The sequence below is a fragment of the Punica granatum genome, chromosome 1 (genome assembly GCF_007655135.1).
Source record: "Punica granatum isolate Tunisia-2019 chromosome 1, ASM765513v2, whole genome shotgun sequence".
Lineage (NCBI taxonomy): Eukaryota > Viridiplantae > Streptophyta > Magnoliopsida > Myrtales > Lythraceae > Punica > Punica granatum.
Window position 1 is genome coordinate 47351778 of NC_045127.1, and position 20873 is coordinate 47372650.

The following is a 20873-nucleotide window of genomic DNA, read 5'->3' on the forward strand; positions in this document are numbered from 1 at the left end:
TGCTGAGCATTCAACAGGGGAAGCACATCTAAGAATTAACTAAGCAGATCACTTCGATAAGCAAAAGTTTACTATTACAAGCTGAGTCAAGACACCTGAAGCCTAAGTTTCAAGCCACATTTCGCCCAACTCTAATCAGGTGGCACATTGATCAAGGTGTTTTAGATCCCTTCAGGCTTGGAAGAAGCGAATAGATCACAAGATTTTGGGAAGGACTGGGCACACCTGTATTTGCCCCAAGAAAAAACGGATACATGCCACCTTTCCGCATCTTCACTACTATGTAACAATGCACGAATGCCATTTCTTGCAGTTAATTTCATTCCCGCATAGCTCCACTTTATACCTCATATATTTTATTTCTTTTCTGAGCTCAAAAAAGAGAAATCAACAATGTGTGGTTGAATGCTCACTAATTTCCCCATACAATATATCAAAACCATTTACCATTTCATAAAAGAACTTCGCTTTTTTCTGCAAGGAAGTTCAATTATGAAGAAATATATAATCTCTGGCTCATGCTGCACCCATCTCCAGGTTCAACTATGACATGTTATTCTATCTAAGATAAGGCATGAAGGAAAACGATGATAATCTGATTACAGGAATGTGCAAATTGCAAGTAAACGTTCCACATCCTTAAGGAAAATTTTTATGCTCAATTTCCACCATGGTGAGTTAATAAAGCCAAAAAATTTCGACTAAATCGCAAGCTTTTGAAAGCTTATATTTTTCATTGCATGATGTTATATTTTTAACCAAGGATTTTGCTACTACTTTCACTAAAATATGCACAATGACCTTAATCCTGCCTTATAGTTATGGCTACAATCCAAAGTATGCATCAACCAAGATTTGATTCCTCTTCTGCAAAGAGCTTGAACACCTCAAAAGACAGAAACTTCCATTGACAAATAGACCAACTGCTTCCCGAGTGAAAAAAGAGAGCTGAAAGAGCCATGACTACTATATATATGCAAGACTATATATAGTAAGCCATCCTGCATATACTCAAAATAAGTTCACACTCAGATGCCTACCGAAGCCGTGTTCCTCAGTTCCTGAATTGAGCTCAATCCTATGACCAAAAGCACCTACTCTTACACAGTTCAGATAGAACTGAAAAGTTCCCGCGAGAATATCATACAGAGCATTGCTGCTGATTCAGTTAACTCAAGCACATTTTTTTATATCCAACCGTCCTCAAACAAGCTCGGACATTATCCCATTTCAAACCTCCAACTCTAACATCTGGCAAAACATCCCTCTGTTTTCAAGTATCTTATGATGTTTCAAATCAGTAACAGCCAAATTACACAAAAAACCGAGGCAAATAGTATAACACTTGTTCACGAGACAAGGAATATCCATATCAGCGCAGAAAGAACCATTGATCACATCTCATTAGCAATTTAGCAGGAACCAGATCAAATTCACAGGAGGAGGGTTAATCCAGTAGCATCAATTGAAGGATTCAACAACAAGAAAATAAAATTAAGCACATCCAACATCAGATTTAACTTCGAATCACACCCCGACCGAAGTCCCAACCAAAAAAAAAAAAAGCAGGAAAATGATGATTTCTAAGAAGGAATGGAGCTACCGCGAGGAATCAGGAATGAGGGCGGGTTCAATTTCACTTGGCGACCATTCTGGCGATGAAGTCCTCGTAGCGGATCCTGCCGTCGGAGCCGACGTCGACCTCGCGGATCCACTCGTCGAACTCAGCGGGCTCAAGCTTCTCGCCGATGGAGGTGAGGATGTGGCGGAGATCGGCGACGGAGACGAAGCCGGTGGAGTCCTTGTCGAGGACCTTGAAGGCGTCGCGGAGCTGGCGGTCGAAGGGCTCCGCCTTGAGGTGCTTGGACATGAGGTCGAGGAAGCGGGGGAAGTCGAAGGGGGAGGTGAGGTTCTCCTGGGAGACGATGGACTTGAGCTGGGCCTGGGTGGGGTTGCCACCGAGGGAGCGCATGAGGATGCCGAGCTCGGAGGGGGCGATCCGGCCGTCGCCGTCGGTGTCGAAGAGGGTGAAGGCCTCCTTCATGGAGGAGATTTGGTCATCGCTCAGATCCTTGCCCATGTCGGATTCGGGTTATCGGGTTCGGGTCCTCCGGCTCAGTCTTCGCTGCCTCTGGCGGTGGTGGTGGTCGTGGTGGTGGAGGAGCACGAAAGCTGGATGATTATTCGGGTCTGGGGAATGCGTTCGTTTGTGTTTTTGAAGGGGACGACGACGACACCCTGCGGAGGAGACGGAGAGAATGGTGGGGCCCAGTTTGATGATCTTTCTCTGACGCGGTGTCGTTCGGCCGGATATGGGAAGTGTCAGGCCTTCCCGTTATGGGCTTATGCTATTGGGCTTTGCTTGACCTAATCATAGCTTACGCTCCCACCATGCACATGCTTAATTTTTCTTTTTTGGCGCATTTTAGTATTAGGAAGCGCAATGAGCTCCTACTAATTCAGTTCGAGTCATTAAGGAGTAAAACTCTCTCAATGAAAAATCTTTTTATTCACGAGATTTAAACTCGAGACCTACCAAGCGTTGGTCGATTGAGCCAGGGCTTGTTGGTTTGATTGCTTAATTTTTTTATTGGTCCAAATATAAATAATTAGATCTTCTACTGCAATTCCTTGTTACGACTTCACGCCAATCACTAATCGCTTAGGCGTTGTTTGGACCAAGCGATTAGGAGGATCCTGCAGGCTTTGTCTCGATTGAGGGATTGAGAGGGATGGTGTGGAGTGCGGTTGGGTGAAATTGATTCCTATGTTCGAATAAAAAAAAAAACCTATAACTCCGCTCAATTATTTCATCTATCTATGCAAGAAAAAAATCATGGAGATTATGGTTTGAAATCCTACTCCGAAATCAAACGAAATCTATATCTTTTCCAACTGGGACCAAGAAAGCCAAGACAAGGATTATATCTTCAAATCCCGGCATATGATGTCAAATGTCATGGGAATCATCAGTACGACTCCACTCCAGTCTATGATGTCAATGTCATGGGAATCATCAGTACGACTCCACTCCTCTCCAGTCTATGATGTCAATGTCATGGGAATCATCAGTACGACTCCACTCCAGTCACTATGGCATATGATGTCAATGTCCCGGGAATCATCGGTACGACTCCACTCCAGTCACTAGCCGACTGCTTCGGCATTCCCACTCCAGGCACTAGCCTACTGCTTCGGCATCCCCTTGATGCGATTAACATAATGATTTCGGGCATGGGTGGCTCCTAAAGTGAGTGTGACGGACCATGTTAGGATGAAGTCAATGTCATGTAACGAAACTAACCAATAATCACTAGCTTTTCCAGCTTTGTGTAACAATCGAGATACAGTCGGCAATTCGACATGAAGACAAAACTTTTGACTTAAAATCACCCTCAGAGATCGAAACCATATTTTCCAGAGCACATAGTACATATTCTGAAAAACTTCAGATAGAAAAGAAGATTCTGATTCCCTTTGTCCAACTGTTCTTTTCTGCATACTGGCAGGCAGGTCTCATGCTCATTGAAAAGCCAAGTACAATTGGATGATCTTATCTTGAAATAAATAACACAAATTGCCATATTATTCACTTTGGACCCTTGAACACGTCAGTGCTCAACCTAATAATGTACATGGAATTCTGAAGAAGAGAAAATACAACACATCCTGCAATATCAGTTCTTTCTCATGTGTATTGTTATCAGAAGTTCTTGTCCTAGATCTGATAAGACGAAAAAGCCCAGTCTCGCGTTACAGTCAGTTTACCTCCGAAACGACGACGATCCACTCGCTGAAAATTTCACGGACCCTTTATGCAACCGCACTGTTCTGTTGGTTCTCCTGATACCACTCGAGAGGCCACCAGTCAGGTCTAACAGCCTCAACCTTCACATTCTCTTGGCCTTGGATGGTAAGCGAACTGGGCCGCCTAAGAGCTTCCTCTAGCCTCAATAGTCCCAACCCTCGACAAGCAAGGGCAATCATGATTGTCCCAATTTTCTTGCCCGTGTCAGTGTTCAAAACTTCTGAGCCTGGAGCCACTCTCAGGTCTACTTCTGTAAGTGGATGAAGGTAAGTGTGAAAAATGCTACTGATCTTTTAAATCAGAACTCGTGTAGCATATTTTTTCAGAAAGAACATGTGCAAGAAATCATCAGAAAGAGGCATATACCCAAACGAAATGTGGAGGAGATCTTACCTTTTCCAGTCTCGTTGAGAAATTTCAGAGGAAGTAAGCGCTTTCTGATGACCCCTCGATGATGGGTCCGGGCTATTAGCTCCTGACCAACATAGCACCCCTTGTCAAAGCTTATGGCATTTAGACCCTCCAGGTTGTATTCCAGTGGAATTGCCTCGCCTACAAAATCATTGCGCTCCAAGATCAAAAGGCTGAAAAGCATGCTGATTTCATCTGATGAGTGTGTTTCCATTAGGAAGACTATGGGGGAAGCTATAAGTCAAACTATCAACAATACAGTGCTCATACACATACAGGGGAGAAAAAACACAAAGATAATGGAAATAAGGGACCCCCCAAAAAAAAAAAAAAAATATATATATATATATATATATATATGGATTCACCTTTCAGTATTTCAGTGGATCCCTCTGCTACACCTTTCTCTAATCTCCACAGAAGATAATTCTCTTCATCAGTCTCTTTGTCAGCCTCGACCAAGGGTGCTGCAATAAGCACCATGTAAAGAATTTGAATAATTTGTGAGAGAACATGCAAGTTTTTCTAAAATGGCAATTCACGAGAGAACACTCACGTTCAGTTCCCGACGGAAATATTCCCCTGTATCCGAGAATATCCAGCCTAGGATCCTTGAACCACTGCCAGCCACGTTCATTGCCTTGAGAAGCTGACATGCCAGCACAGTCGGTCCCACTTCCCCAGCCAATTCCTGCGGCTTCGGGTTCTTCTCCTGGAGTGGACTTGGAGGAGAGGTTACCACCAAAACGCTGCCAGCAAGAAAAGTCCTTAGCAAGGTTCTCGATATCCACCTTGGACCTTAAGCGGTATCTGCGAACAGGGAACGATATTTAAGACAGAACTTTATGCTCCAATATTCACACGCACAAGCCCACAACAAAGGGGGAGTTGCAAGAAGGAACAGCAAATCCACTGTTTCCACAAGAAATCAAATTTGCGCCATAAGAATTCCTTAAGCAAAGGACATCAGCATTGAGTGATCTCCGTTGCAGTAAGTAGGAGATTACATTCCCCTATTAGCTACCATCCCTCAGGTAATCTTTCCAGCGAATTTTCTCCCCCATTTGTTTCAACGGATAACTTCGACAAAAATTACTTGTATGGGTCTGATGAACTCTAGGAGGGCTTCAAAGCACCATAAATACGGACAATGGAGACCTACAGCATGAAAGGCTTAGGTTCACGACCTAGCATGACCATACTGTCGCACTGGCAGGGGCTTCAACACACAGTATGCCCAGACGGATACTGCTGCTTAATCCGCTTAATTATTGTCTGATCCATGAATGAATATCAAGGATGTCCACTGGATACCCGAAAAGAGAACTCAAAGAGGCTTTTTCACATCATATTCACTCGGGGAATCGGCAAAATATCGGCAATAAACTCATCAATAATTTCATCCATTATAAGCAATTCTTACAGCTCAACCTATCAATCCGGACTTCATTGAAGCAACAAGTTCTTATTTATATTCAAATTTCAAAGTAACAGAAGAACATAAAATGAACAAAATGCAGTATGGAGAGCTCACCGTTTCAATGTTTGGAGGATTTCATCCAAAGCATGGGAGTCCACATCAGCGAACAGCTCGAACTCCCCATCGCGATCTGACCCTGGCCCGGACCCGGTGGAATCGAGCCGCTCCTCGGGCCTCGACGGCTTGTACAGGAAGAAGTCGTACAGGAACCTCCCCTGCGGAGTCAGCAGGGCGGCGTACACGGGAGGGGTGGTGGCGAAGGACACATTGGGCGTGGGCACGTTCGAGGTCCTCTCAGCCTCGCTCACAGGTTCCCCGAACCGCCGCACGTCATTGGTCAGCAGGCCCTGGAGAAACTTCAGCGTGTCCGGACCGCTGAAACGGACCACGGACCGGGACCGGGACCGGAGGCGGGAGGCCATGGAGCCGACGTCATCGAGGCTGTGGTCGTGGTTGCGGCGCCGGGGGATGTAGCTGCAGGGACTGAACTTTGGGAACAGCACAGAAGGCTTCACACGGCGCATTTCTACTTCTTCTTCCCTGATAATCCGGTGGAAGGAGGATGAGCTCCGGCCGGCTTCTTGGGGGGGTTGAAAGATCAGAGGAGCTGTCGTGGCGACATGCAGAGGCGACACGATGCTCTGGGTTGCTGATACGTGGACGTTGGACCGTTGCTGAGGGTGGAAGGAGATGAGTTGTGTGATACGATGGGAAGGTGTTCGACGAAATGTCCCATCCGATCAGCTCAATCAGGAGCTGCGAATTGCGAGAACTGTGGACTGCGATGTCGCTTTAACTTTGGGTTGACCAGTTTTTGGGCTGGGCTAAATGAAATGGGCGGCAAATAGGGGTGGGCCGAACAAAAAACCGAAAATAGATATTTTCCGGTGAGAGTTCGGGGCACGCTGAGACCACTCCCATTCAGCTCGGCGAGGTGTTTTTCGGGGTGACAATATGTGTCGTGTCATGTTTAAACATGTCGTGTCTAAACGGATTCGTGTTAAAAAGTTCTAAACCCGAACACGACACATTTAATAAACGTGTCAAGATTTTCAAACATGAAGACGACACGTTTAAGGTTGACATTAATACGACACATCTAATCCATTTAACTAAGCGTGTGTATGTATATTTACCTACACGACATGATACTATTACCTTTAGGTACATATTATACTAACACGATATGACACTATTAACTTTAATTACGCATTACTACACGATTGGCATGATAAAAGTACCATAACGGGAGATTTATATAAATAAATTTAGATGATTTTAGTGTACTTTTTTTCTATAAATTGATACAATATGTGAAACAAATTTATTAACATAATAACACATAATATAAACGGGGTTAACCGTGTCTAAATAGATTATAAGGATTGAATCCGTTTAAACACGTTTATTTATCGTGTCTAAACGGATTGACTTGTTTAAACACGAAACACATTTAATCTTAACTTAAACCCACTTAACTTCGTATCGTTTTATCGTATCGTTTCAAATACTGTCGACCGTGTTTCCAGTGAGCTTTGGCATTCGATGCAGCGGATAAAATCCTCCGTTGGGATTTCAGTTCGTCGTTGAACCATTACCTCATGGTTGAAAAGTTAGTGTGCTTTATTCAATGACTCTTTCTTCGAAAGAATTCTGCAATTTCTTTCTAAGGTAAATTTTTATTAAAGTCAAAGTCAATTCATTTAGAAGTAGTCCTATGTAAATTAGTTCGTATTTCTTATTTACATGAACGGTGCTTTCAATAGGGATTTTTTAGATTTTCATACAGTACAAAATCAATACAAGCCCTTAAATCACCTTTCATTTAATAAGATCATCTATTATACATAATTTTTTTAAGTATTTTCATTCTTTATTTTCATATTTTCCTCTTACAAACTTTCACCAGTGTTATAAACTACCCACGCATGCATCGATGAAGTAGTGCCACGTCATCGACCATCAAAATTTTTAAAAAACTATATTTAACAAAACTCCATTGGAATTCGGTGATAGAGGACTGGGAGGGGGATGGTATTGAAATGCTATCTATCACAACTTTTAGCTTTAGAAACCTTACTTGGTTGGCTCGTCTTTTGAGTTTATTATGTTTCATTCCATCCACTGAAGCACTAGTTTTAACATCTCAATTTTCTCCTTGTCTTTCTCCAAACTATGGTTTGCATCAATTAGTATCGCCATGTCTCCCCCTCCCTCCCTTCTCCCCCTTTTTATGCATTTTCTTTTAATTTGGGGAGGTGGAGCGCTTGTCGGCAGCTGCCTCCGAGGTCACAGGCAACCTCGATTGGGCGTGGTGGCTAGCAGTGAGCTAGTGGCGACACTACCACCTCCCCTCCCTCTTCCTCTTCCTTGTTATGTTCTCCCTTTCTTTTCTTTTTCTTTTTTTTAATTTCCAAAATTATGATTAACTATTAAAATCGATGGGATCGAACGCTGACAAAAAGAATTGTGAGCAAAAATCACATTTTATATAATAAAGGGACTAGATCATGATTTTTCAATGATTTTTTAAAGTTTTAAAACTTATAAAAATGGATGGTCCATATTAAATTGAAGGAGATCTAAGGGTGCATATTAGTTTTGTATAGTGTGAAAAGACCCACAATTTGCGATGTAGAATTTAGGTTTATATGAATTAATCTTTATGAATATGTTTTCCTTTTTAATCTCTTTCTTTTTAATGTTTTAATTTTATGGCTCTAAAAAGATACTAATTAAGTAACTTTACCTAAACTTAAGCTCAGTTCTTGCATTGCACGGGAAATTTTGGTCTGAGTATAAAGTTAAATTGCATTCTAATAAAATTATGGGAATATTAATAAGATAAAATTGCAAAGATAATATATTATATTACATTATAATTAGAATTGACGGATTTAACACGAAAAGAAATGTATCTATTTAAAATATATAATACTTAAATTAATATTAAAGATATATAATAAAAAAATGATTTCATTTAACATGTATAAACTGAAAAATAATCTATTTACGCAAAGCATAATAACTTCAAAATAATAAATCACATTCCACTTACCCCAAAAAAAAATCGCATTCCATCTAGAAGTACATATTAAGAGAACATCACTTGTATGGTTAAAAACTTTTTCCATATATATATACATATATATATATATATATATATATAGTTATATATTTATATGCACATTGAGAAAAAAGAGCATGTTGGATTGGGACTAGAAAGGATGCTGAATTTTTTTAGGAGAAAAAATATGGCGGCAAAATTAATTAGTCGAAAAACTTCATTACACTTTACTAGTGATCAGTAGCTATTTTGTAGGAGTTTTATCACGTAGCAATAAAAAAAACTTTTCATATATCGAGATGTCCCTCACAATTATCAAATAATATTTATCAATAGTAAGGACTTATTAAAATGATTCTTTGAACTTATCCAACTAAAAATGGAAAAATCCGTGTAATGGAACCGTAAGGACACTCATTAGTCATTATGAAGGTAATTCGTCTGCTAATCTAGGTTAGATACCAGGTCGACATCACTTTTCGAGCTTTATAAATTATGACTGATTTGTAATACCTTTTATATGGGCAATTTTATAGCTGAGTTCCGCATAGCATTTTTTTAAAAATTCCAAATTCATGTAAGGTTTGTTCTTAGGTTATCTACATCTAAGCTAAAAATATGTAACTGAAAACCTAAATTCACCCAATTGAGTCAAGATGTCACCGCAAGGTTCGGCTCGGTCTCGAGTGAGACCGAGCCTTTATGCAATATTGCTCCCGTGGGTGGCAATTGGGTGCCCTTTTTACCTTTTTTGTAAATAAATGGCAGGTTGCCATTCATCAGCTAGCTTGTTAATCATCTCTCACTTTGTTATGTCAATTGGGTCCCAATCTCAGAAAATTGCTAATTAATTAAGAGCTAATTCAATTTAGAGTAAAATACAGTTTGTCCCAAACCTCTGAGTCTAGTAGCAAAGTGTCTCTTGACATTTAAAAAATTACATTATATCACCCGACCTATCTAAAAAGAAGCAAAGTGTACTCCGAGTGACTTTTCTGACGACTTTTGCAGCCAAATTTTAATTTATTAATATCATATATCATGAAATAATTTCAAAAACTACAAAAAAAAAAGAAGAAATATTTGGAAAACATGAACAGAGAACAAGAAAGGGGCGGTGATGGTTGGGCGTGAGGAGGACGCGAGAGAGATCTGAGGACCTCGATTGCTTGGGCCATGTCTGAGTCTTTTGTCGGCTGTATGAGTACGCTTTGGATCTTTTCAAGACTTGAGAGCCTTGAGGATGAAAGAACAACGAGAGATAACAATTTCTTGTCCTATTTAGATAAATCAACAGCACCATGCCATGTCATTGGAACCAAGAACATGTTTCTATCCCTTCTCTTCTCAGGTCAAATTGACCTCGCAAATTCAAGCCCTAGCCAATAATATATATAGGCAAATTGGAATGGAGAATCCGACTATAAGTCACTATAATAAGTAGAACCCTGCCTCAATCTTCCATGTAAAAATTTTTAGTGCAGGTTTCTTTGCACTTCACATTTCCTACTGCTCCTCCAATGCTGTGGACATCAAGATTGGCTCCCAAGGCTTGAGAAGAAGAAGAAGAAGAAACGAGAGAAAATGAATGTGATTTGCTTTCTTATTCGTTTACTTCTCCACTCTTGCTCTTCAGTCTTCCCGACATCTCTCCCTCCCCTCTTCCAACTTGTTCTCTGTTTCTTTTTTTAATTTTTGTTTTTTTAGTTTTTGAAATTATTTCATATGAAATTATTAAATTAATTATTAAATTAATATTTGGCCGGAAAAGTAACCCGCAGTGTGCTTTGCTTCTTTTTAAATAAGTTAGGTGATATCATGTAACTTTTCAAAGATTAGGGATCACTTTGCTACTGCTCAACTGGAGCGAACTGCATTTGCCACAAATCGTAAAATCAGGTGAATTCATAGTATTTTAATTTGTGTAAAATGGAAGCGTTGATCTACTAGACAACCATTTTGGTTCCAGAAATGTCCAACTGGGACGTATAGAAATATCGGAGGAATCGAATCCGTGGGCTTATGTCTTTATTTATTATCCTTTCCTTAAAGGACTAGTTTTCCTCTATGGATTGGGTCATGGGTCATACCGCGACCGGCACCTAGTGAAAGCGGACCCCATAGATTCATCGTACGTTAGACCCTTATAGCATGTGTCCATACCTAGTGAAAGCGAACCTCTTAGATTCATCCTACGCTAGACCCATACGGCATGTGTCCACACCTAATCAAAGTGAACCTTCTAGATTCATTCGTACGCGCAAAGTTCTCTATGATCACGTAACTAATGCAGAAGGTCGAGAACGGCTAGTCTTATGTTGGGCAGGTACGGTCGACTTGAGATACGCTTGTTAGAGGTGCAAAAATGGCAGTTCATATCTAATTCCGAATCATTGATAGAGTTAATATATGAGTACTTTAGAAGGTTCGATCAGCTTGACATAAAATTAGACAATAATCAAGCTACAATACGATGATAAAGATTGAGGTGCCCGAAATTGTCCATTATTTAGGAGATTTTTCAGTCTCAATACCAAAAGGAGTATGTTGGATATCTATGTTAAGTCACACGTCGCATAAAGATTTATTCATATACTCTTGTACCGGACACAAAAACTTCGCAAACCCACCTCACCACGCAATGGCGTGGCACTCTCTTGCGTTTGGGGAAACCAGTCCCTTTCGTTCTACCTCGCCGATATGCAAGCCTTCAGCCTAATTACACGAGCGTGCCGATTTCAATTGGGTTTCAACCATGCCAAGCTCGGGACGGTCGCCGACACATCGATGTGCCTAGCCCAACGCGCCTTTCCATATTAGGAAATGCTATAATCCAAACAACACTCAAATCTTCGCCTCAGAAAACAAAAAAAAAATAAATATATCCGTTCCATTCCGGGAAACATTTTTCTATTATATGGAAATCATATTAAAACCCAAGAACGATTTGTCGGTCCGGAGAAAAATAAAAAATAAATCGAAGATTAGGGATGAGAACCGACTTTGCAATTGTACTAAACAATTTGCACGCATAGGATAATGCTAAGGTTGTCAGCTCATCTCCACGTTCGTTAGACTTTGAGGTGTGGCACGTTTTCTTTCTGGTCGATTTTACTTCTTTTTTTTTCCTAATTCAAGAATTGGTTTTTAGTTTTATTTAGGAGAAATAACCTGAAAAATTAATTACTTTTATAAAATTCTCCGATCGATCAATTTTTAAAATTTTAGCCTGAAAAATCACAACGTTTACTTCTGTTTTCCTGATATGTCAATTCATTAATTGGGCCGTCAAAATTGTTGACGTTGCCGTTAAGAGTACTGATGTGGTATTTACGTGGATGACATGCTTTTTATCATAACAAATCACATGGTTTACTTTTTTTTCTCATCTATAAAAGTATCAATAACTTTTCACTCGTCTACCAAAATAACCATAACTTTAAAAAATCATATAATTTGTCTATGTTCCCTCATCTACCAAAATAAGACTTTTTTTCAAAAATCACATCTACCAAAATATAACTTTTTTGGATGATTATAAGTTCCACTTAAGGAATTATATATATGTATGTTAATTTAAATGTTAAAAGAATTTTTAATAGAAAATAAGTGTTGTAACAATTATAAGTTTATCATTCAAAAGAATATCCACTTCTGCTATCATCATAAGTAATATAGGAACTTAGACATATTATACAACATTCAAAAATTATGTTATATATATATATAAATATATGTAAGTATTTAATTCAATTTTATAATTATTCAAAAAAGTTATATTTTGGTAAATGTGAATTTTTGAAAGAAGTCATATTTTTGTAAATAAGAGAACATATGTAAATTATATATATATTTTAAAAGTTATTAATATTTTGGTAGATGAAGAAAAAAGTTATTGATATTTTAGTAGATGAGAAAAAAAAAACAAATTATATGATTTTTTAGGTTAAAAAGTTTATGGCATGGCATCTACATATGTAACTGTTTGTCGCATCAGCGCCGTTAATGGCCACATCAATAATTTTGACGGCCCAATTAACAGATTGATAGATTAGAAAAATGGAAGTAAATATTGTGATTTTTCATGTCAAAATTTAAAGAATTAATAGATCGGACAATGTCATTAAAGTAATTAATCTTTGAGACTATTTCCCTCTTTATTTATATATATGGACAAAACAAAATTAACGGAGTCTAGTTTGGTTTGGAATCCTTATCTTGATTCTCCACACGTTGGATAGAACGCCCCTTCCCTTCCCCTGTCATCAGAACAAACCATTTCTTTTCCCACACGTTTCCTTTCCGATAAATTACCCCCGCCATTAACAGCTTCGTCATCTTCCATATTCACAAGCTCCTGAGACAAGAAACAAGAACCAGAAGAAGAAAAAGGATGAAGCTGGTGTGGTCAGCCGAGACGGCGTCCAAGGCCTATATAGACACTGTCAAATTGGTAAGCAAAAACCCCGATGGGTTGCTCTGCTTTTGGTTTCTGGTAATTGTCGGGAATTCCAACCCCAGATGACCCTTTTGAGATTTCGCCATGTTTCGAGGGTTAATGCTGTTTATGGGCTTGGATGTTGAGTTTATGTCGCTGTTAATGACTCGTTTGTTTCTTGTTTTCAGTGCGAAAATCATCAGGAATCGGGACCGGCGGAGCTGGTGTCGGCCATGGTGGCAGGGTGGAATGCTAGGCTCATCGTCGAGACGTGGTCCTCTGGTGGGGTTGCCGCCACGAGCATCGGCCTCGCGGTGGCTTCCCACCACACTGGGGGAAGGCACGTCTGCGTGGTACCAGACGAGCAGTCTCGGTCGGAGTACCTCGCTGCTGTGGAAGGCGCTGGCGTGGCTGCGGCGGAGGTGATTGTAGGGGACCCGGAGGAGGCCCTCGACGGGGTGGTTGGGATTGATTTCATGGTGGTAGACTGCCGGTGGAGCGACTTTGCCAGGACGCTGAGGCTGGCCAAGCTGAGCGACCGCGGGGCGGTACTGGTGTGCAAGAACGCTAGCTCGAGGGCAGCCCGGGAGGAGCCGTTCCGTTGGCGGAGCGTACTTGATGGGGGCTCCCGCAGGCTGGTGCGGTCGGTGTTCCTCCCGGTAGGGAAGGGCCTGGACATCGCACATGTGGCAACAAGTGGTGCGGGAGGTTCGGAGAGAGGGAAGCTCAATCGCTGGATCAAGCACGTGGATCGTCAATCCGGAGAAGAAACTGTCATACGGAAGTAGGAAAGCGCTCGAGTTCTTCATTTGTTCATTGCTTTCCACCCTTCTAGATTCGAGTAGGGAAAGGTAGACTAATTCTTCAATGTGTACAGAGATTTTCCGATGATGTGGAAGACCGGTTTTGGCCTTAAATTCTTTGCGATTTGTCTATTTCGGAATCAAACCGAGAATGTACTTAATTTTGGTTGCTACATTGTTTTGCATCGCTAGCTTTGTCCCGATCGACACTCTGCTTCTGCATCTGCATAACATACATTGCTCATTCGAGACCCTGTTTACGGAGGGAAAGGTTTCCAGTGGATATCAAGCCAAATATAGGACGGCGCTGGTGGAAAGACCCTTCCAAATGTGCTAGAGAGTGAGACTTCGACATGATGAGTTACAATCAAAGCTCGGACTTCTTTATCACAAGGCTCTGCCCTTTGGGCTGGCTTCTGCATTCACCGTCTCTGCTAGTTGTCGGTGAGAGAGCTTTGCAGGGTCACTGATCTGCGATGCCACGGTCGGAGCAGAATGCTCTGTTGATGGATGTGCCCAAGCTCCCCTATTGGCAGTGACTCCAGGAAATGGGGAATGTCCATAGAAAAACATAAACAGTTGATCATCACGACAATCCAAGAATTATCTTTCATATAAGCTTCCACATGAAAAGCAAAAGCCGTAAATCACGGAAGCAGATAAATACCTGTACCGAAGTTGCGGAAACAAAACGTTCTGTGACTAATTGCAGCTGTTAGAATGGTCAGTGCAACATCATGGTGTATACCGTCAAGAAAATTCCGTGTGATTAGCAATGGAAAAGGGTCCACAGCACCTTCATCTTCCTTAGTTCGATTATCTACTTGAGGGCCATCACAGAACGCTCTCTCCTGATCTGCTTCTAGCTCACCTTCATTCTTTATAATGGTGCCTCTGAGTCCTGACCTCTTCAGCTGTGGAGGTAGATGCTCGGTAAATCCAGTAGGATGCATCTCTTTGAAAGTGCTCGGCTTGGAACCAGAGTAGTTTGACACGAACATGCCCCCAAAATGACTGCGTGAATAAAGGCTCATCAAATGGATCCTTCCCACCAGAGAAACTAGCTAGAGATTAGACTGACGTTGCGGAAACTACTAAAGCCACCAAAAGGACCAGCAAAACATTTGCTTCCCTTCATCTCGCATAACAACCCGTGAAGAAACAGCAAGAATCATCCAGCAAATGCTCTTCCAATCTTTCATAGCCATTCCATTTCTTCTGACTGGAAAGCCAGTAGGACTCTTAGCAAGCAATTTAGTGGTTGTTTAGATTGTGGTTATGGCGGGTTACAAAGGAATTACGGGAAGGAACGTATATAACTAAGCTTTATGTTACAAAGGAATTAATCTTACTAGTGTGGAAAGCAATCCTCTATACTGTCGATTTGAGCTAACTATATTTAAGTACGAAGTGCATTCTTGTTCGACTTGTCTGATCCTGATCCAATTCATCGGAGCTCAAGTACGAAAGATGCATCTAGGTAGACGAAGATAATTAAACGTCCATGTTGGGGGGTGGCAGGGGTGCAGCACCGCTGATGAGGCTCTCATCCTTCAAGATCAAGATTTCAGGAATCGATTTGATAGTAGGATTGCTCTAAATATCATTATGCTCCGAGTACCAAATGAGTAACCTGATGGCAGTTCAAATTAGAGGAAAGTACAAAATTTCGAATTAGAGGAAAGTAACCTGCTCAGAGTACCAAATGAGTAACCTGATGGCAGTTCAACACTCTGAAAGAACATAACAGAGGACATCATTCGAGGAAAGTACAAAATTTTCAACATAAATTCTTAGAGAAAGTTCAAAGATTCAACGAGTTGTACCCAGTAACACTGACTAAAAACTCGTTTCCATCGCAATATTTTTCATCTGTATATTGTTCTGTTTAAAATCTGTCTTCTTGGAACCAGAGAACGGAGATCGCATTTTGACATGTCAAAAACAAAAACGTCAATGGAGAGCAACAACCAGTGCGGACAGCAATACAGAGAAAGCAAAAAATGGTTTCACAATACATGGAAAAGAAAGCAATTCAATCAACCAAAATACGAAAACCATCTACTCAAATATAGGCAAACCAAAACGCATCAGCATAATAGGCAATGCAATTCCACAGAACCATACATTACTAATAAAAACATCCTCGAAGGTTTGCTTGCCCATTACGAGGGAGGCAACTTTTGTTTTTGGTAAAATAAAAGAGAAACCAGTTGATAATATGAGGGCTGTTTATTCATTAATTCAATATGATGGATAGTTTGGGGTTATGTTGTTACATTACCTATAAGTATGAACTAATACATAATTAAGAAATGCATTTGCAGCTCTCGGTTCCGATCCACTCCCTCAAGGCATAGAAGCCGGAACCTATAATATCTTCTCAATTTCTTAGTTTGAAACTGAAACCTATTCTTTCTAAGAAACCACCCGTAAGCATACCCATTCTATAAGTTTGAATTGGTTTCAAAGTAGAATTATATATATCCATGCACACCCTGTGCAGTTACACAAAGATTTCATCTGAAAACGTAGTTTTTCTGGAAATGTTGGTTTGCCCGATGAAAACCTGATCATATGGGCACGACTCCTACTGATTCATCGGCGTCGCCTTGATTGAGCTACCGAGAGTCAAGCTGGAAGCTCCATATTGAGTCGTTCTCGCCAATAAGAGCTAATGCTTTGCTCATTTGAGGGAATCCATACTGACCTTTGAGAAACATTACCATGAATGTACATAGCAGCGAGCTCGACAATTTAATATGAAGCATCCTATGTTCTTCCTGATTCAAGCCAGGCACATGGCATTTAATTTGATTTTGATAAGGCTATCAAGGCCTCATCAATAAAGAATATACAAGTGAATGAGAACAAGTATTTTGTCTAGAAACTCAGAAATTATAAACTGAGAAGCTTGGCTTCACAGGATCCATCATTAGGTATGGTCGAAATCTAATCCATCTTATGAATAAGTTATATAACAGGCGCTCGACCTATTCGGGGATTTTGGAAAAAATTGTAAATCGATAATGGAAAGTGATAACTCCAGTCGATATAAGTATCATAATGGTTTGAATTGCAAATAAAGTAAAAATGCCATGGGAAAATAATTTCCAGACAACGAAGGAGATGACAGATTACATGGAACCTCATATGTTCAATCGAATACTATAATTTCCATTGAAATATCTCGACATTGTTCTTCTTCCTCCAAGTTCTTTTGTGTTTCTTCACATTGATCATCATAGCAAAATTTAATGTATTATTAAGCACGCGTGATCTTCTGCTGTAACCAACAGATTGCCGAGTTTCCAACAAGGCATGATCCGTTCTTTAATGCCACCCCTCTGGATGTTACATGTGTGGACCAGAAGCACGCCCTCTTTGGGAAGTAATACCAAAAGCTCGATAATGGACACTTTTTATCGTGTATCTTAAATAAATGTGATTCTTGCTAGCTGTACACTTTTTTGCACGCAACCCAATCAATCACCGAAGATCACTCTGGAAGAGACAACCTCATAAATGTCTGAGAGGTCAGTCTTATATTTTGTAATTTTCGAAGCTTTCCGAATGGCACATTCCCACATTGCCCCAATCCAAAGGCATTTCTAAAAGAACAAAATAGCAAAGCCGATTTGCCTTGCTCCCATTTTCTACTCGAAATTCCCATATGTAATCATCTACAATTTAAATTTTCATTCGGAATTATAATCCCACATAAAAAAATAAAAAAATAATTATGAGTTTATATGAATTTTAAATTCCAACACTTATCAGTTTTATCTTTTAAGTGGATGTGAACTCAGGTTCGTATAAGCCCAATAAAAATTTAATACGATACCAGAGTGGGTTACGCCTTCGCGTGTCCACGTGGGCTCACACTACGTGTATCCAATATCGAGAGCAGCCAAAAAAGTGCTTCGTGTTAGTCCCCCATCGCTTGAGCATGCAAGATGAGCCCGACTCGAGATTAGCTATTGAGAGTGAGTGTTTAAGAACACGTGACAACATGTAGGTAGAAATATACCACACGTTACATGTGAGGACGGGTGTTGAGAATTATAATTTCATATGGAAAAAAAGAGAAAATAACTATGAGTTTATATGAGACTTGGATACCAATACTTATCAGCTTAAGTTTTTAAGTGAGTATGAGTCAAAGTCCGTATCAACTCAATAGAAATATAATACACTCCTAATTTACTATTTCAAGGGCCCAAATTCACTTATAAGGCTGCCAAGTTCCTCCCCATATGATTATCGAAAGAGTAATTTAACAATTTGATCCTCGAGTTATCGGGTTTACATCACTTAAGGTTTTTGAGTTATTTTTTCCAGTACTTGCATCAATTGAATCATTTTTACATCATTTAGGTCGTTTTGCTATATCAAGTCAGTCATTTGCTACATCAGTTAAGTCCTTGAAGTCCCCGACACATCAATTCAATCTTTTTGTTACATCAATTAAGTTCTTTTGCTATATCAATTAAGTTCTTCCATTAAATTAAGAGGTTGATTGTGTTAAACGAGATTAAAATACTACATCAATTAGGTCCATATGTCTACCTTTTGTACTTTCATTAAATCCCGTGATGACGTGGCAATCACATGAATTTAAAAATATATTATTTTAATATATTTTACCAAAACGACATCGTTTTGGTGTTTTTATTGGAAAAGAAAATCCCCCTTTATGTCCTGGGAAGACGAACTACGAAAACAAAGGCTCCAACGAACATCACGAGCCCTTCACCTTCAGTTACCAGTGCCACATGCCACCATCTCAGGGGGTACGTCGTCGGCGGGCCTCCATCTCCGACAATCCATCCGTAGTCAGCTTTGCCAAAACACAACTTCTTTCTTCTCTACTCCCTCTCGGCTCTGCAGTGAGTTTTATTGGCTTTCTGCCAAAGATTCGACACTCTTCCCTTAGTCAAATGAAAGTTACTTGATTTATCCAACAAATACCTGGCTTAGGTGAGTCAAAAGTCGATCCTCAACCATACTGCTCGATGCACTGAGCTTCAACAAGGGCTTCAACCTCTCATCAACACGGCAAGCATCAATAACCTGCAAACAAGAGATTTTTGTCACCATCGTCCAATCAGAGCCTCGGTCAACCGCACCGCTAATGTCTTCTCGATTACACTGTTGGCCGTGATAAAGCCTTATAAATAAGCTCAGATTTCGCCGATTAGGGACAATAGCTTCCAATCGAGGTCGAGAAAAGAGACATCAGATCAGGTTCTCATATCAAAAGGCAAGAGTTACGAGAAAGAGAGAGAGGGAAGGGCCAGACTACAGGGAGGGGCGCAAGCCATGGCCCCCTCAAGTGAGGTCGCTAGAGTTCAACGACCTTGCCTAAGGGGGCGATGGCTTGTGGGGGAGCCCTCATTCGATCTGTCCCCTCGACCCTGAACAGAGAGGGAGGGGAAGGGCTTAAATGTCAATTTTTCAGTGAAAAATGAAAAAATTGAAGAAAAAAATTAATTTTTGAAAAAACTCAAAACGACGTCATTTTGGTAAAATATAAATAAAATAATATATTTTTAATGACATTCGGTTGCCAAGTCACATTTTCGTTATAGGATTTAACGAATGGCATTAGACGTTGCAATTCCATCAGGGAAGATAGGATTGCGATTTCGTTACATCATTCATGTCCATAACCTTTGTTAGTTAGGGACCCAATTGATATAAAATCAATTGGTCAGGATCCAACTAATGTAAATCAATCTCTCAAGGACCAAAGTGATATATCTCACTTAGTTGGGGACCTAATTGATGAACACAAAGACCTAATAGATGAACGCAAAAACCTAACTGATATGAATAGGGATCTACTTGAAGTAAAATTGATAACTCAGGGATCCAAGTGATGAAAAAAGTAACTCAAAGACTTAGGTGATGAAAACTCGATAACTCATTCATTAAATTGTTAGTTTACTCTTATCAAAATGACGATAGGATTTTCTTTTTTTCTTTTAATTATACATTAGTAAAGTCATAATTTATCTCTCACACAAGGATAAATAAAATATACATACAATGTATCTCATCACTTAGGCTCTGTTTGGATTGTTGATGTGATTTTAAAATCCTAATTTTAACTCAACTCTAAATTTTTTAAAATTTCAAAACGACCCTCACTTTTTAAAATTTCTCAATTTTGCCCCACCCTTTCTCTCCCCTCCAGAACACTATTCATCGTCTTCCTGCTCAAGCCACACTGTTCATCGTCCCTTCCTGATCCCAATCGAACGGCTTGAAGATCCGCCTCAGCTGCTCCTCCGAGTAGGGAGACTTGTAGGGGCCGGGGAGGACTGAGGGTGCCATGAGGGCCACGAACTCGGAGAACTCCATGAGGCCGTTGTTGGTATCAACCCTCTGGGTGAGTGCCTCGAGCTGCTCGGGGCTGGGCTTGAGCCAGACCGACCGGAGGAGCGAGCCGAGCTCGAGCTGGGTGAGGTTGTCGTCTCCGTTCTTGTCGAAGGAGCGAAAGATCTCGCGGAGCTCCGCGATCTGGTCCTCGTCCAACTTCACCGATCCTCAACTGCTGGATCTGGTCCTCCGCAACTGGAAAGTGAGATAGACAGATAACAGAAGAGTACTACCTCGAATGATCAACCTCAGGGCTCAACTGCTGGGATCTTGGAACAGGGCCGCCATGGGAGGTCTCTTCTCCTCTGTTCAGAGTGGAAGATCTCGAGGGAGGAAGGACATGGGAAGAGCAGGAGAGAGAGAGTTGAGTGTGGAGAGAGAGAGAGAGCTTGGGGCATTTTTTAAAAAATAAAAAATTTGTGGGTTATATTTTAATTTTTAAAAATTTAAAATCAAACGAAATCATAATTTAACTCTGAAAC

At 40.5% G+C, this 20873-nt stretch overlaps 5 protein-coding genes across 6 annotated transcripts; 1 reads left to right on the forward strand and 4 right to left on the reverse strand.

Annotated features, from left to right (window-relative positions):
- Nucleotides 1-1372: 1372 nt before the first annotated feature.
- On the reverse strand, nt 1373-2249 carry LOC116192255 (probable calcium-binding protein CML13). Its single transcript, XM_031520744.1, has one exon. The coding sequence runs from the start codon at nt 2078-2080 to the stop codon at nt 1637-1639; it is 444 nt and encodes a 147-aa protein (XP_031376604.1). The 5' UTR covers nt 2081-2249; the 3' UTR covers nt 1373-1636.
- A 600-nt stretch (nt 2250-2849) lies between these two features.
- LOC116192707 (putative transferase At4g12130, mitochondrial) lies at nt 2850-6478 on the reverse strand. 2 transcript variants are annotated; one of them, XM_031521319.1, is made up of 6 exons: nt 5754-6478; nt 4776-5029; nt 4588-4686; nt 4202-4360; nt 3769-4058; nt 2850-3245 (listed from the first exon to the last, which is right to left on the reverse strand). In XM_031521319.1, the coding sequence occupies exons 1-5, from the start codon at nt 6221-6223 to the stop codon at nt 3814-3816; spliced, it is 1227 nt and encodes a 408-aa protein (XP_031377179.1). In that variant the 5' UTR covers nt 6224-6478; the 3' UTR covers nt 2850-3245; nt 3769-3813. The 2 variants fall into 2 exon arrangements, with proteins under 2 accessions (XP_031377179.1, XP_031377178.1); XM_031521318.1 differs by lacking the exon at nt 2850-3245 and having other exon boundaries at nt 3437-4058; nt 5754-6477.
- Nucleotides 6479-12988: 6510 nt separating this feature from the next.
- LOC116192629 lies at nt 12989-14180 on the forward strand. Its single transcript, XM_031521262.1, has 2 exons — nt 12989-13219; nt 13393-14180. The coding sequence occupies exons 1-2, from the start codon at nt 13160-13162 to the stop codon at nt 13990-13992; spliced, it is 660 nt and encodes a 219-aa protein (XP_031377122.1). The 5' UTR covers nt 12989-13159; the 3' UTR covers nt 13993-14180.
- A 169-nt stretch (nt 14181-14349) lies between these two features.
- On the reverse strand, nt 14350-15173 carry LOC116192717. The gene is made up of 2 exons (XM_031521376.1): nt 14675-15173; nt 14350-14533 (listed from the first exon to the last, which is right to left on the reverse strand). The coding sequence occupies exons 1-2, from the start codon at nt 15039-15041 to the stop codon at nt 14442-14444; spliced, it is 459 nt and encodes a 152-aa protein (XP_031377236.1). The 5' UTR covers nt 15042-15173; the 3' UTR covers nt 14350-14441.
- Nucleotides 15174-20006: 4833 nt separating this feature from the next.
- Nucleotides 20007-20679, reverse strand: LOC116206860 (probable calcium-binding protein CML11). The gene is made up of 2 exons (XM_031539688.1): nt 20652-20679; nt 20007-20558 (listed from the first exon to the last, which is right to left on the reverse strand). The coding sequence occupies exons 1-2, from the start codon at nt 20677-20679 to the stop codon at nt 20230-20232; spliced, it is 357 nt and encodes a 118-aa protein (XP_031395548.1). The 3' UTR covers nt 20007-20229.
- Between the last annotated feature and the right edge of the window lie 194 nt (nt 20680-20873).

Coding starts and splice junctions, on each gene's coding strand:
- LOC116192707 (XM_031521319.1), bottom strand. CDS start 6,223: ATGCGCCGTGTGAAGCCTTCTGTGCTGTTCCCAAAGTTCAGTCCCTGC. Junction 5,030..5,753: donor ATCCTCCAAACATTGAAACG/GTGAGCTCTCCA, acceptor CCCTGTTCGCAG/ATACCGCTTAAGGTCCAAGG. Junction 4,687..4,775: donor ATTTCCGTCGGGAACTGAAC/GTGAGTGTTCTC, acceptor TGCTTATTGCAG/CACCCTTGGTCGAGGCTGAC.
- LOC116192717 (XM_031521376.1), bottom strand. CDS start 15,041: ATGAGCCTTTATTCACGCAGTCATTTTGGGGGCATGTTCGTGTCAAAC. Junction 14,534..14,674: donor TTTCCGCAACTTCGGTACAG/GTATTTATCTGC, acceptor CACTGCCAATAG/GGGAGCTTGGGCACATCCAT.
- LOC116192629 (XM_031521262.1), top strand. CDS start 13,160: ATGAAGCTGGTGTGGTCAGCCGAGACGGCGTCCAAGGCCTATATAGAC. Junction 13,220..13,392: donor ATATAGACACTGTCAAATTG/GTAAGCAAAAAC, acceptor TCTTGTTTTCAG/TGCGAAAATCATCAGGAATC.
- LOC116206860 (XM_031539688.1), bottom strand. CDS start 20,679: ATGGCGGCCCTGTTCCAAGATCCCAGCA. Junction 20,559..20,651: donor CCTGTTCCAAGATCCCAGCA/GTTGAGCCCTGA, acceptor CCAGCAGTTGAG/GATCGGTGAAGTTGGACGAG.
- LOC116192255 (XM_031520744.1), bottom strand. CDS start 2,080: ATGGGCAAGGATCTGAGCGATGACCAAATCTCCTCCATGAAGGAGGCC.